The following is a 13,312-nucleotide window of genomic DNA, read 5'->3' as shown; positions in this document are numbered from 1 at the left end:
TGAGGAGGAAGGTGCCGTGCCCTCAAATGATGCTTTCAGGTACTTCGACCAGTCTCGAAATTCCAAAATAAACTTTCAAAACAAAAACACTTTTTGTTTTTGGTTATGTTATATAGGCGCCCCCTGGTGGCGGAGTTCCTGTCTCAGAGCATATATATATATATATATATATGTGTGTGTGTGTGTGTGTGTGTGCGTGTGTGTGTGTGTGTGTGTGTGTTTTGGAGGTAACATAATAGGAGCTTTCAACAACCTTGTTGTGAATGACATTAAAAATCCTTGATCCAGATTATAGTTATTCTAGTTATCTGCTATAGCAGATAAATAAAGTGAAGCATGGATTGGGGGATTAAGACTTTAACACACTGAAAATGCACTGAAAATAGACATAAAAAGTAGGCACTAGTTAATTAATCTTACAGTGTCACACAAACTCAGTCTCATTAATTTCTGTTTGAATGAAACAAAACATTCTATTAAAAAAGCTAAAGATAATAACAATAAGGGGGAAATCACTGATCATCAAAAATATTCTCCAGTTTCACCTAGAGTCATTTATATACCCTCAACTGCTACAACAGATATTTCCGACTGGCCATGAAGGCAGCAAAAGAGCTTGCGCTTGGCTGGCGGGTGATGTCAATGTCCTGTCCTTCATCATTACTCTAATCCTATGATGTCAGTGCAAATGTAACTGTAAATGTTTGAATCAACATTGGAGCCACAAAAGATGAGCAGTCTGGTTGGACAGAGACATCTACTGCAGAGAGATTTGATGCAATATCAGTATAACTTTCTAATAAGCCATACTTTATAGGGTTAAGTTGCAACCAATGGGTTGGGGTTTGGGTTTAATAAATAATTGATCCTCTCTTTATAAATTATAAACAATAAGCCACTAATAAGGACAACATTTACACAATTAGTCCACTCTTTTCTGTCAAAACATTTTTTAAAAAGTGCTTGTATAAAAAATAATAAAACAAAAAAACAAAATGGTTTTTGCAGGTTTGAAAGTTGTCTTGTCTAAATAGCTCAGCAGTTGATTTGTGCGTGCGGCTGTGTGCTGTTTATGTAAGACTGATGAATACACACCTCGGCGTAGTTCCACATCAACATTTCTGTTGGCATGCAACCATGTGGGGAAGGTATAAATATAAACCTAAAATAATATAAAAATGTTTGTAGACCCAAAATAACCAACGTCAAATACTGTGTCACTCAGCTGTGCGCTATATTTCACTAGTTCTATTTCTGGTCTTTTTCATCTCTCCTGTGTAAAAGCCTGAAGTGACGGTTCAGAGACAGCACTAAGCACATGGGGGCATGAGAAGCACAGCCTCAAACACACCACTGTTATTATTATCTTGAAACAGGCCGGAAATGTTAAAGACCAGTGTAGTCCAACAGATTGACACTTAGTTTATTTATAAAATCAAATGGTGTAGACCTGGCTCAGTGAATTTCAAAATGCAGTGTGTAGGAATAGATACAAAATAGCACAATAGTCAACAATCACTGACATTTCTATACATAAAGATCAAGATAACAACATTCTCTACATTTGAGCAAGTATCTCTGAGGAAAAAATACAAAAAAAGAAAACTCCTTTAGACAACACTACCTGATAAAGGGAATGGGAGAGTTACGGCTCCCAGAGGACTGTGCCTAAAGAAGAGCGGAGCGACCCAGTGAAACACAAGTATAGCAGACGACGCCACATCCCAGTCTCTCAGGACATCTTTACACTGCGACAACTCGAAAGTTAAAAGGCACCACACAATACAAGTCACAAGGAGATTTCGCCACACATTTGTAATGCTGTAACTGACAAACTTTAAGGCGGATGTCATGTGCAAAAAACATCTTGAATATGTGTCACACGTACTGCCCAGTGTCCTCTCCAGTGAAGTGTGCTTTGATTCTTATCTCTACTGCCGTTAAAAAATATCTGAAATGTGAAAAATTTAAAGAATGATTGCGTTATCACTATGTTGCTTGGTGTCACAGGCATATTCCAGGCTTCCGGGTGTGGCAAGTGAGAAGGGCGGGGGAGGGGAGTGCTGGAGGAGGCCTCGCTGTGGATTTAGTTCCTGTAGCTTTTGCGTCCCTCTCCCTCCTTGAGGAAGGTCCATATGAGGGTGTTCACGATATCGGGCTGGTCCTGCTGCAGCCAGTGACTGGCCCCAGAAATGATGTTGAGGCGGAAATGATTCCGGATGTAGAGGCGGCATGCCTCGGCCATTTCCTGCTCCAAGAAGGCGTCCCGCTCACCCCACAGCAGCAGCACCGGAGACCTGACGTGATTCTGGCTCAGGGGGAGGGAGCTAAGGAGAAAAGGGAGAAAAACCTGAGTGAATCCAAAATGTTGTTATATGAGAGATTTTAAAGGGAATCCATATGAACAATTTAAAGGTCCAGTGTGTAGCATTAAGTAGCATCTAGCAGTGTAGATGCACTTATGACTAATAACCGTTCTCATAGCAACTTTAATACAGATAGCAGCCCCTCACATGTGTGTACTGGAAATAATGAAAATTCATAGATTTTTACTGCTTATTCTGGGACATTTTCTACCATTTTAGGAAAACAAAAACTCTAGTCCCATGTGTCCAAATACTAAATATAGTATGATGAGAAAATTCACTTTTCAGCCAAACAGTTTGACCAGTTTTGAAAATTTCTTCAGATTTGTGCTTTATCATGTCTTCAGAATTCCCACTTATAGTATTTGCAGTAGGAATTTCATGTTGCTCTATGTGTGGGGTGGAATCGGCTCCAGCCCCTCACCACTCTGGACAGGATGAGTGGATATATATATATAAAAAATGTATTTGTGTCCCTTGTGCTTAGGTACAGTATGCGCTTGTGGAGAGTGTAATTGGGTATGGGTCAGTGATATTTCTTTTATGTAAGCATATAAAAGCTATTCTGAGATAACTCATTGCTTGAGAAGGGAGCAGATGGCGCGCTCAGCCATGCATGTACTGCTCACATGTCAGAGAAGCATGCACTGATACTTTCTTTGATCTGATTTGTGCCGATCACTCTCGGCCAGCTAGTTTTACACTGCAAGACTGAAGGTATATGGAAATGTAAATATTTGACTGCACCGTGGCCTTGACAGAGGGACGGGTATAGTGTTCTGCCTCTTCAGAGCTCCAACAGTAGATGGCGCTACTAAATTACTGCAATAAATAACATTTTGTATAGTCTCTATATGAACAACACTCAATATATAACAAAGTTTTACACATAAAGTGACTGTGTGATCACACTATACTAGTGGCTCCCAACCTTTTTCCTTAAGGGGCCATTTTTCTATCACTAAGTAAACCTTTTCAACCCCTGAGTATGTGACATAATATATGGATATTTCATATTATATTCAATGCATAACAGTAGAGAGCAAACTGTACAATGAACCCAAACAGTGAACTCAATAACGACAGGAAGTTATTTGCTGTGAATATTGATCAGAGATGAGTTTTTCTGATATTATTAGCACCTTTTTACACAATTCTCTGTCTGTGTTATGTTTTTTTAAACAATCATACATACTTAGGCTTCCTTTTGACACATTCAGTGTTATCTTTTCCCTGATGCTTGCCCTATTTTGTCATTTGTTTATTCTAGTTTTACTTGATCCTTACTTCTTTATTTTTTTTTGCTTCCTCTGTTGTTTATTGATGTAATATTTCATATGATTATTATTATCATTATTTTACTGCTAGTATTGCTCATTCATTTTACCTTCTTTATTAGATCATGACAGCCTACTGATTGTGACAAGCATCTTGTTGCTGTAAATATTCAGCGTAAAACAGAATAAATAAACGTGGAAGGAAAAAAGTCCTGCCTTACCAGTGGTCTCCTATGGCAACAGCATACCTGCTCCAACAGCTACTGTATAATGCTCGTCTTATATAGTTAGAGATAAAACTACACAGCCATTTTTTAAATAGTTCAAATTAGTTCCAACTGCAACAGTAAAATGGTACCTACACATTAATGTGCCAGTAATTATAATCTAAAAAAATATAAATATATATAATATATAAAATGTATATCAGCCTAACAGCAACAGTTGTTGCATTATGAATACTTTTGATACTTAAAAGTGCATTTTGCTAATACTTTTACTTAAGTGACATGCACAATGCGTACTTTCATATTGCATCATTGGTACTTTTTACTTAATTAAATGATTGGAACACTTCTTCCACCACTCTAAATCCCCATATAAAATGTCTAAAAAACCTTTGACATAATCTTCATAATAATCATCATCTTTTGTTGAGTGAACTATTCCCCACCTGAAGACATTCCTGTAATAGTTGAGGGCTCCAGTCAGAGCTCCCGGCTGTGAGAGTGCATACAGATAGGCCTCCAAGTCCTCTGCAGTGAGCCACCGGCCTTTCCTTCCAATCCCTGTGCTGCGGCTGGTGAACAAGGCCTTCAGAGCCTGCAGCAGAGACAGCAGCAAACAGCAGAGTGAATTTATGGGACTGCGACAGTATTATTGAGAAAACATTTACAGAAGGACGTCCACGACACTGTAATATGAGTCAGAAAAGGTACTTCAGTGGTGAAATCAGCTCTCATGACCTTGGGCCACAGCTCTGGCGCCCTGACTTACTGCTGGCTCAACGACATTACGTGCTGTGCTTTTGCTTCTGAAACCTCTAGCACAAGCATAAAGGAACATTATCTAACTGCATATTTAGTTAGCAAATATTTAAACTACATCTCACCCCGAACATTAGATGAAATTAAAAAAGCCTTGTAAAGCTTAACAATAAGTCATTTAGATTCAAAGGTCCAGTAACATTGAGGAGGATCTAATGTCAGAAATGGAATATAATTTTCATAGGTATGTTTTCATTAGTGTATAATCACTTGAAAATAAGAATCATTGTGTCTTTGTTACCTTAAAATGAGCTGTTTTTATATACAGACTGAGCGGGTCCTCTTCTAAACCAAACACTGATTGTAGAAAGGGCCTTTTGCAGCCACTGTAGTGTCTCCTACCAGCTCGGTAGGCTGAGTTGTATTCAAACAGTAGAAATCTGTAACTTCACCACTAGATGCCAACTAAATCCTACACACTGGTTCTTTAAGAAAATTAAAGTAATAGTTAAACTTTTTGGGAAATATGCTATTTGCTACTTCCAAATACTTCCAGCAGCCAGTTAGCTTAGCTAATCGTAGCTTAGCATAAAAAGTATAAAATGGGGGGGTGTTGTATAGATTAAAAAAATGTATATTATGTGTTATTGGTATATTGGTATATGGTATTAACCGATTCCCTCTGCTCCCAGCCTTTATGCTAAGCTAACCGGCTGCTGGCTGTAGCTTTATATTTAATGACAGATATGAGAGTGGTATCAATCTTCTCATCTAACTCTCAGCTAGAACTGTCAAATTATTCCTTGAATTAAACTGAAAGAAAAAAACGTTTTTCTATTTGTACTTTATTTGTAATTACTAAAACCAGTAAAACCTAAACTCTGCACTTTTTACATGATTTGGTAATAATCTATCGTTCCACATCTCCTACAGGGTTAGTTGATTGTATGTGTTTACTAGCACTAACCTCTTTCACAGCAGGTTATTTTTAATCGCACTGATGCAAACACTAAAAATAGCCTGACACTGTAATAACATGCAACATACACCAATGCACGTGCACGAACACACAACACACAACACACACAACCTTGACCTTGAAACCCCTTAAGCCATGGGTCTTAAACTCCATTTGGCTTGGGGCCATGACTGCTATTGTCATCTCGTAGGAGGGCCACTTCAACATTTAAGTACTACAAAAAACATTGAATTTCATTACTTACTTTCATTATTTCAATATACACTGTGGTGGAGTATATTTCTAATTCTTTGGGTCATTTCTGATTTCACCACTTCAATTCTACTTAATTCTCTACCTTATTTTGTGTTTTATTGTTTACTCACAAAATACTCTTGCTCTCTGTTTCTCTGCAAAACACTTAAAACGAGTCCCTGACCGTTAACACACACCTGCCTTAAGCCCACACATGACACACTACCTTGAAATCATTGATGGAGAGCATGAGCTCCGGAAAGCGGGGCAGCTGGAAGAAAAAGAAATGACTGGACTTCAGCAGTTGACTCGGGTGACGCAGAGCGTAATCTGGAGGAAAGGAGAGGAGAGGAAAGGAGAAGTTCAGCTGTTCAATATTAATTAAAGCTGAGTTTGTCAGGGTCGTGGATGTGATAACTCTCAATGACTTTGCCTCTCTGTTTGCACCAGTTAAACCAGCTGTTCCAGCCTCACATTAGCCTCCTGTAATTAGCTTCTCATCATCTTCCCCTTAAGGCAGAAGAGGATTTGCCAGATGGATGCAAACATCAAATTGAAGTAATACTACTTCCTAATTAACGATAATAATAATTACGGTAATAATCCAAGAGCCAAACCAGAGTCTGTCTGATTAGCATGAAGAAAATTGGTTTTCTCTCACAACGTAAAGAATTATGTCTGAGGGTCCATTTGTTTGCACATAGTGAAATCCTACCTGTGAACACAGACGGATGGGGACAGTTGAGGACGATGAGTTTTGTCACCATCTCTGGGTAGTGAATGGCAAACAGCCACGCTATGGTCCCACCCCAGTCGTGGCCAACCAGACAACATCTGTTGTATCCTTGAAAGAAAAGCAAATGCACATGAGGCAGTGCTTTGTTATTGTAGCAGAAGACATTTCCAATAGAAGCTGGATGTTCATGCTGATGTTGTGCTGTGTGTTAAGGCATGTCTGTGCCCAAAAATCAATACTGTGCTTGTTTCTTCATTGCTGGCTTCCTTCCTCAGAAGACATTTACACCCATCAAATGGATGTATTTCGTGACATACAGCCAAATGCAGATCAAGGTCAGGGCATCCATCTGAAGGGATTCTGATCACATTATTGTTCCAATCCCTACAACCTAATCCCCTTACCTGTGCTAGCACCATTTACACCCACTGGTATGATTCATACTAGCAAGCCTCATCTCAGCATTGATATCACATATTGTCATATAGCTAAGTCTCGGAGCTACTTAGTAGAGTAGTTGTTTTTTCTGCTGTCGGCCTTTATGTGTTTGCTGTGAGTGCTTAAATGAGGAAAGGGCAATGTGACTTGCTATGCATTGTAAGGGCCAAACCTCTGATTAGTGTCGCAGCATTCACTGACTGTAAATGTGGTCTGCAATGTGGACCATGTGGGCTCTAAGGGTTGGTGTTAACAGGGCTCTGTAGTCCAATCACAGATCAAAGTACAGCAGCTATCATGTGATCAATACAAGCCTCTCACTTCCACTGAAATGACCATTAAGTGAATCATTTGCACAGCAATATGCATTATTGAATGCTTTGCTCCTGAAAGCCTGTTAAGAAATTAACAGTGACAGCTAGAACAATGTAAGAAGCTACAAAACATCAACTATAGACCTCTCTCAAAAGCACTTTCTATGAGAATGTAAATTTTTAATAAGGAAGGTGTTCAAAAACTGCTTGAGGATGTTTACAGGCCATTATGGTGCCTGCGGGCTGTATTTTCATTAGGTTACTAGTAACTACTGTGAAACATAGACTTGCTGTGGCATTACTTAAAGCTGCTCTACTCAATATTATATTAATAACAATGGACCGAATCACTATGTGACAGAGAATTATCACTGCAATTATCAGTTTCCCCTTGACTCGAGAGCATTTTAGCTGCTTTCAGCTAACTGCTTTGGTTTTGAAACAAAACATTGAGCCCAAACCCTTACTGTTTGGATTCAGTTTCACTTCTCTCGCCAACACCGTTTCCAGATGCAGTAGGCTGGCTGTTTTTAGTCTGAACAAAAGCTCAGAACCAAACAGCAGACAAGCAGAAGGTGGAGACCAAAAGCAGAGCTAAAAGGAGAGAGAATATTGGCTTTGCACTTGCCAGATGGTCATGAATGCAACTCCAAATAAAAGCCTATGTTGTGTGTTCTAAATGCATAAAAAGGGAACGGTTTACTAGCACGTTGGCCACAACAACTTTATAAGATGATAATATTTCAACCCTATTGCTATCAATGGATTACTAGACAATTGCGGTTTATTATAACTTGGTTCCCGTTTTGTAGATTTGGCCTTCATTTCTATTGGTTATGATAATGTTGTATTGTAGTAATTTATGATATCTGACAACATGGCACCAATGCAGCCGAGCAAGAAACATGAGCAGTCACATAATCGGAAAGATTAGAAACAAGCTGAACAGTTGAACCAAAAATAAGTGCACCCACAATGTTATACACAAGACAACTGTGTCTGTGCACGACGAATAGGCCTACAGTACCTCACAGTTTGAGTAATAAGTTATAGTTATATAAAGTAATAAGTTCAGCTAACATAGGATTTCATTTAAAACCTGATTGATTAGCTGACTACTTGTGTTTTTCGCCCCTTTCTGCATCCCAGATCTCAACAATTAACTTGTTTATTATAACTGATTGGAGTGATGGCAATACTATAAAATCAGACCCAAGTTGTAATGAACCAGAATAATCTTTTAATAAATGACACCGACCAAGTGGGGACAGCTGCAAAATCGAGACACGGCTATGTGAATTATTTCTGTTTTCTTGTAATTAGCACTGAAACAGTAGCTGCAACACGCTTGAATACGAGATGACAGGTGTGAAGGAGAAAACAAAGACAGAGCTCTCAGACACTATCTACTGTACTTGGAGTCATTAGAGAAGCTTCACTGACATTTCAGTTCTAAGACAGGTTATCTTATACAGCATGGGAACAGTGCCAACATGAGCTAACAAGAGAGCACAAACTGTCATTCTGGCCAGATAATCATTAGTGGATGCTGGTGTGTGCCCAAGCCTCAGGCTAACTTCCTGCTAGTGTTAGCATGCAGTCAGCTGGCTGTGGGATCTGTCCCATGTTCAGTAGGAATGAGTCACAGGAAGTTTGTCATGCCATGCTGCAGGCCTGAGGGCTGTCCGCGGTTTGAGACTGATAAACAAGTTTATTTTTGACTCAAGTTGCTGTCAAAGCAGCGTCCACTCCTTGGAGATATTTTAAGATTCCAGACACACAGTTCTCACCTAGATACTCCACAATATCCTTGACGTCAGTAACCAGGTAATCGAAGCGGTAACTTTCAGCGGAGAGGGGCAAGTCGGACTCCCCGTAACCCCGCATGTCGATGGCCACAACACGGAATTCACTCTTAAACTCTCGGAGCTGGTATCGCCAGGAGAACCTGAGGAACAGGAACAGACGCAAAGATGACTTAATTTCTGTTAATAACTTTCATACTCAGCTTTACAGCCTGCTATCATTTTAAAAGAGCTCTCCAGCCATTTAGTATTGCACCACCATAAAGTTGGGGAACTTGCAAGAGACCGACTAAAATAATAACTGTCAAAATCGATGCAGCAGAAGTCGAGATATCTTGACTCAATAACACTGGTTCCTACATTCCCCATAATGCAATTCATTATATATATATATTCCCTCCATCTCCCCTCCAGTTTGTAACACAGGTTTTCAGTTAAATATTTTGAGTCTCTAAGCCCAAACCCGGACAACCCTGGTGATATCATTAGGGGTATTTTTCAGACTGTAGAAATCTCCCTTTAGAGCCACACTACACATTATACAGCTGGGTTGAGCAGTACCTCCCATGACATTTAAACTCAACTTTATATGCAAAACCGGTGGAGTGCCCCTTTTAAAAGTGCTCATACCATACAAATTTGAGATACTTACGAGCTAACTTCACAAACTTTTTTTTTTTTTAAAGCTAGCACTCAGCTTTCTTACCAGCTGAGCGAAGGTCACCTCTGTGTAATAGAAGCTGTTTTAGATTCCAGTCTGCCCACTGATCACGTGGACTGGGATGACTTCCTAATTGAAGATCTTGTCTGCTGTATAGGCTCCTCATCAGGACTGAAATCCCCCCCTCCTCCTCCTCCTCGCCCTCAGCCGAGCGGGGGAAGCAAGATGCAGAGCCCTGACTGTGATTCTGATGAGTCAGTATAAGATCCCGGCACTCAACCCTAAGATCTTAGAATATAGATGAGGTTTAAAGCAAAGTAAGCCCATTGGACCCCTCCGCCCTCCCTCTGCACACACACACACACACTCTTCTTTCTCATTTCTAAGAGGGAATTAGCACATTTTACAAAAGTGTGAAGAGTTCTATCCAACCATGTCACTCTCAGCACAGTTCATCATTCCTGTGAAGAATACAGCAAGTGAGGCAGAAAGAGCTCCCCTCTACTGTTAATTAATCCCTGTCCTGTCAGCAGCTTAGATAGTATATTAGAGATATGGACAGGCTTACAGCTCTTGACAACCTCTTTGGCCCCAATCCAGGAGCAATGCTAAACTACGTTTTTCATTTCATATCAGGAGGAAGAGATCTTGAATGCTTTGGACCCTTTTCCCCCTCCCGATGGCAAATCATGTCAGTGAGTGAGGTCTCCTCGCTGGCGTGGAGTTGTTTCTGCAGCCCAGGAGCCAGACCGCAGAGAGATTTTAGCAGTAAAGCTCAAAAATTACAGCCGAGCATTTCTCATAGTCAGGGGAAATCTTAGAGAGGTGACCGAAGTAACAAACACCAAACAACTGAACAAGCATAATCTTACAGTGGGGTTGTTGGCCGCTGCTGAGTGCAGTGGAGCTAATACTGTTACCGCAACTACACCCCCACCCACCCTGATTTCCCTTTGACCTACCAGAACTCGGGGAAGCCGTGTAAAAACAGCATGAGTGGCTTTCCTCTTTCTCCAGCAGCAACATAGTGAAACCTAAGGCCAGACTCCTGGGTAGAAAGAAGACACATATAAACGTCAAGCTGACAGCCTTTTTCACAGCCACTTAGTGCACACAATAGAACAGGTCAGCATTTTTAAATGACTATTACAGGTTGTAGCTGCATGGAAATAATAATAGCTTAATAATGTAATTATGAGGAAAACAATGCAGGAATGGCTTACTTAATTCTGAATCAACACATAAGTGAGAATCGGTGCATCACAAACTCTCCTGCTAGAATATTATATCATCAGAATAAGAGTACCAGTAAACCTCAGCAGATGAATGTATAAAACAACCTTGCAGTGTCAAACTCTGCACATACATCATTCCGCACAGCGAAGTCACAATAAGCAAAACACATTCTGAGTGTGTAAGTTCCAGTGTCACAGACAAGGCGTTTGGACTAATAGGAAGCTTCTTGAGTTATCATTAATAAACTGCCACTGTAACTAAGCCTGATCTGTTTGATATAGTGGCTTTACAGCTACATTTAGGATCAAATTGCAGGTGATGCAAAATAACATTGGCTGTAATTAACCTAGAAGTGTGGGACTGCTGCCTGCAGCTCAGGGTAGAACATGAGGGACGCTGGTATCAGTCAGAGGGGGTGCTGAGACAAAGTCTGTCTATATAGTGATGTCATACTTAATGCTAAATGCACGACATTTATGGTTTTTGCATTCATTTGAATGGCCATTTATAGCCTATTTAATAGTTATTAACAACCTTTTGTACAAATTGTATGACTTTTTAGTGGATAAAACTGATAAACAACATGGCATAACCTCTTTCCTGACATTAATACGACTATACACATGTATATCCAGTAAAAAAAGAGAACATTTTAACATCTTTATAAACTATTTTTATTATTATTACTTCCAGCACCCATGAGGTGGTTCCTTTAAAATACCACTGGACATTGGAGGAATGCAACTAAGTATATTTACTCAAGTACTGTACAGTCTTGGGGTACTTTTTCTGCTTTGTTCTTCTACTTCACAACGTTTAAGGAGAAAATACTGTAGCCTACTTCTCACTGCAGTAAATCTACCCAGCAGCTATAGTAAGTAGTTACTTTGCAAATTAAGATTTTACATACAAAACATGTGATCAGTTTATCAAATATGATGCATTGCCTTACACAGAAGTTAAAATACTTTAAGTAGACATTACTCCTGTTTTACTTTAGATTTTAGATGCAGTAGGCTACTTTTACTTGTCAATGTTTATATTGCAGTAGTTCCACCGAGTCAGTTATAAGAGTAATTCCTCCGCCGCTGACACGCACGGGACTTTGATTTCGGTAGGTTTTTGTGGCAGACATGCTTTAGTATTTAATTACATAATGTTGAACACAGAGGTTGTTAGTTAGAGGCTGGCAGCCCGCCGCTCATATACCCTGCGTGTTGAGACGTGAGGCGGAGGAGCTGTTCTTCCAGCACCACCTGAGCGCAGCGCCCGCACACCGAGACACGGTTCTCTCCACCGAAAAACGTCTCAGCAAAATAAAATAAACAGACGCCTCATGATCTGTGAGCAGATCAGGCCTGTTTCTCTTTTTCACGACGCGACACGAGCAAGGTGTTGTAGCACTGTAACATCCTAGCGAGCAAGAGAGGCGCACACACACACACACGCACACACACACAATGGGCTTTTCCCCCTTGCAGGGACCAGAAACCTTTCATGTCTAAGTGCATGTGCGTGTGCGTCTTACCTTGATCCTAACATAACAGTGGGTTCCCAAGGACGTGTCATTCAGACAAGCCGGGGGAGTTTCACGAATCACCCATTGGAAGGTTGTTGTCGGCCTTAAGATGATGTTCCACCAAAGTTTCAGCAGGGCTACGATGGTGCAAAGAGCACAATAACCGTATATCAACGACCAATACCCCAAAACTCTGATTTTCAGCGCAAGTCTGATAAGAAATAACAGCAAGTTGTGGAGCACTCTCGCCATCTTTACATTGCCGCAGGAAATCAATCCCGATCAAGTTGCCTATTGATTTCCCTCTGTCAATCGCTCGTTTCTGTTTAAACACTGCTCTGACAATGCCGTTGTTTCGTTACCAGCGCATACGCACGACTGTCTGAAGGGAGGATCCCAACAAACGGTTGAATGGGACGGTGGCAAGAGCATCACGTCAGATTTCACGCTTGCGTGTGACAGCAGTGCTTGTTTAGCGGGAGACGGTGTTGTTGACTATACAAGGCAAGTCCGAAAAGCAGGCAGAAAGCCACTCGGTGCGGAGCTTTACAGAGATTTCAGCGCAGCTAAGAGGCGCTGTTAGGCAGAGAGAGAAGCCCCGAAAATCACTGCAAAGCACCGGGGCTTCACGCCGCTGTTATGGCAACAGCGCCACATGCACGTGCTCGGAATGATTCCGCTCTTAATCAATACAATATATCCGGTCACTTTCTATTGTCTCACTGACCGGTTCTTCAGCGAGAAATGCCTGCTAATGCGAC

The 13,312-nt window shown here is 40.6% G+C and overlaps 1 protein-coding gene across 1 annotated transcript; it reads right to left on the bottom strand.

Annotated features, from left to right (window-relative positions):
- Positions 1–1,409: 1,409 nt before the first annotated feature.
- ephx4 (epoxide hydrolase 4) lies at positions 1,410–13,165 on the bottom strand. The gene is made up of 7 exons (XM_051376112.1): positions 12,561–13,165; positions 10,759–10,844; positions 9,121–9,278; positions 6,558–6,686; positions 6,069–6,172; positions 4,317–4,465; positions 1,410–2,327 (listed from the first exon to the last, which is right to left on the bottom strand). Exons 1-7 carry the CDS (start codon positions 12,801–12,803, stop codon positions 2,087–2,089), a joined length of 1,110 nt encoding a protein of 369 aa, XP_051232072.1. The 5' UTR covers positions 12,804–13,165; the 3' UTR covers positions 1,410–2,086.
- Positions 13,166–13,312: the final 147 nt, after the last annotated feature.

This window comes from Dicentrarchus labrax, unplaced genomic scaffold, assembly GCF_905237075.1.
Source record: "Dicentrarchus labrax unplaced genomic scaffold, dlabrax2021, whole genome shotgun sequence".
NCBI lineage: Eukaryota > Metazoa > Chordata > Actinopteri > Moronidae > Dicentrarchus > Dicentrarchus labrax.
This window is presented reverse-complemented; position numbering and strand designations above follow the sequence as displayed.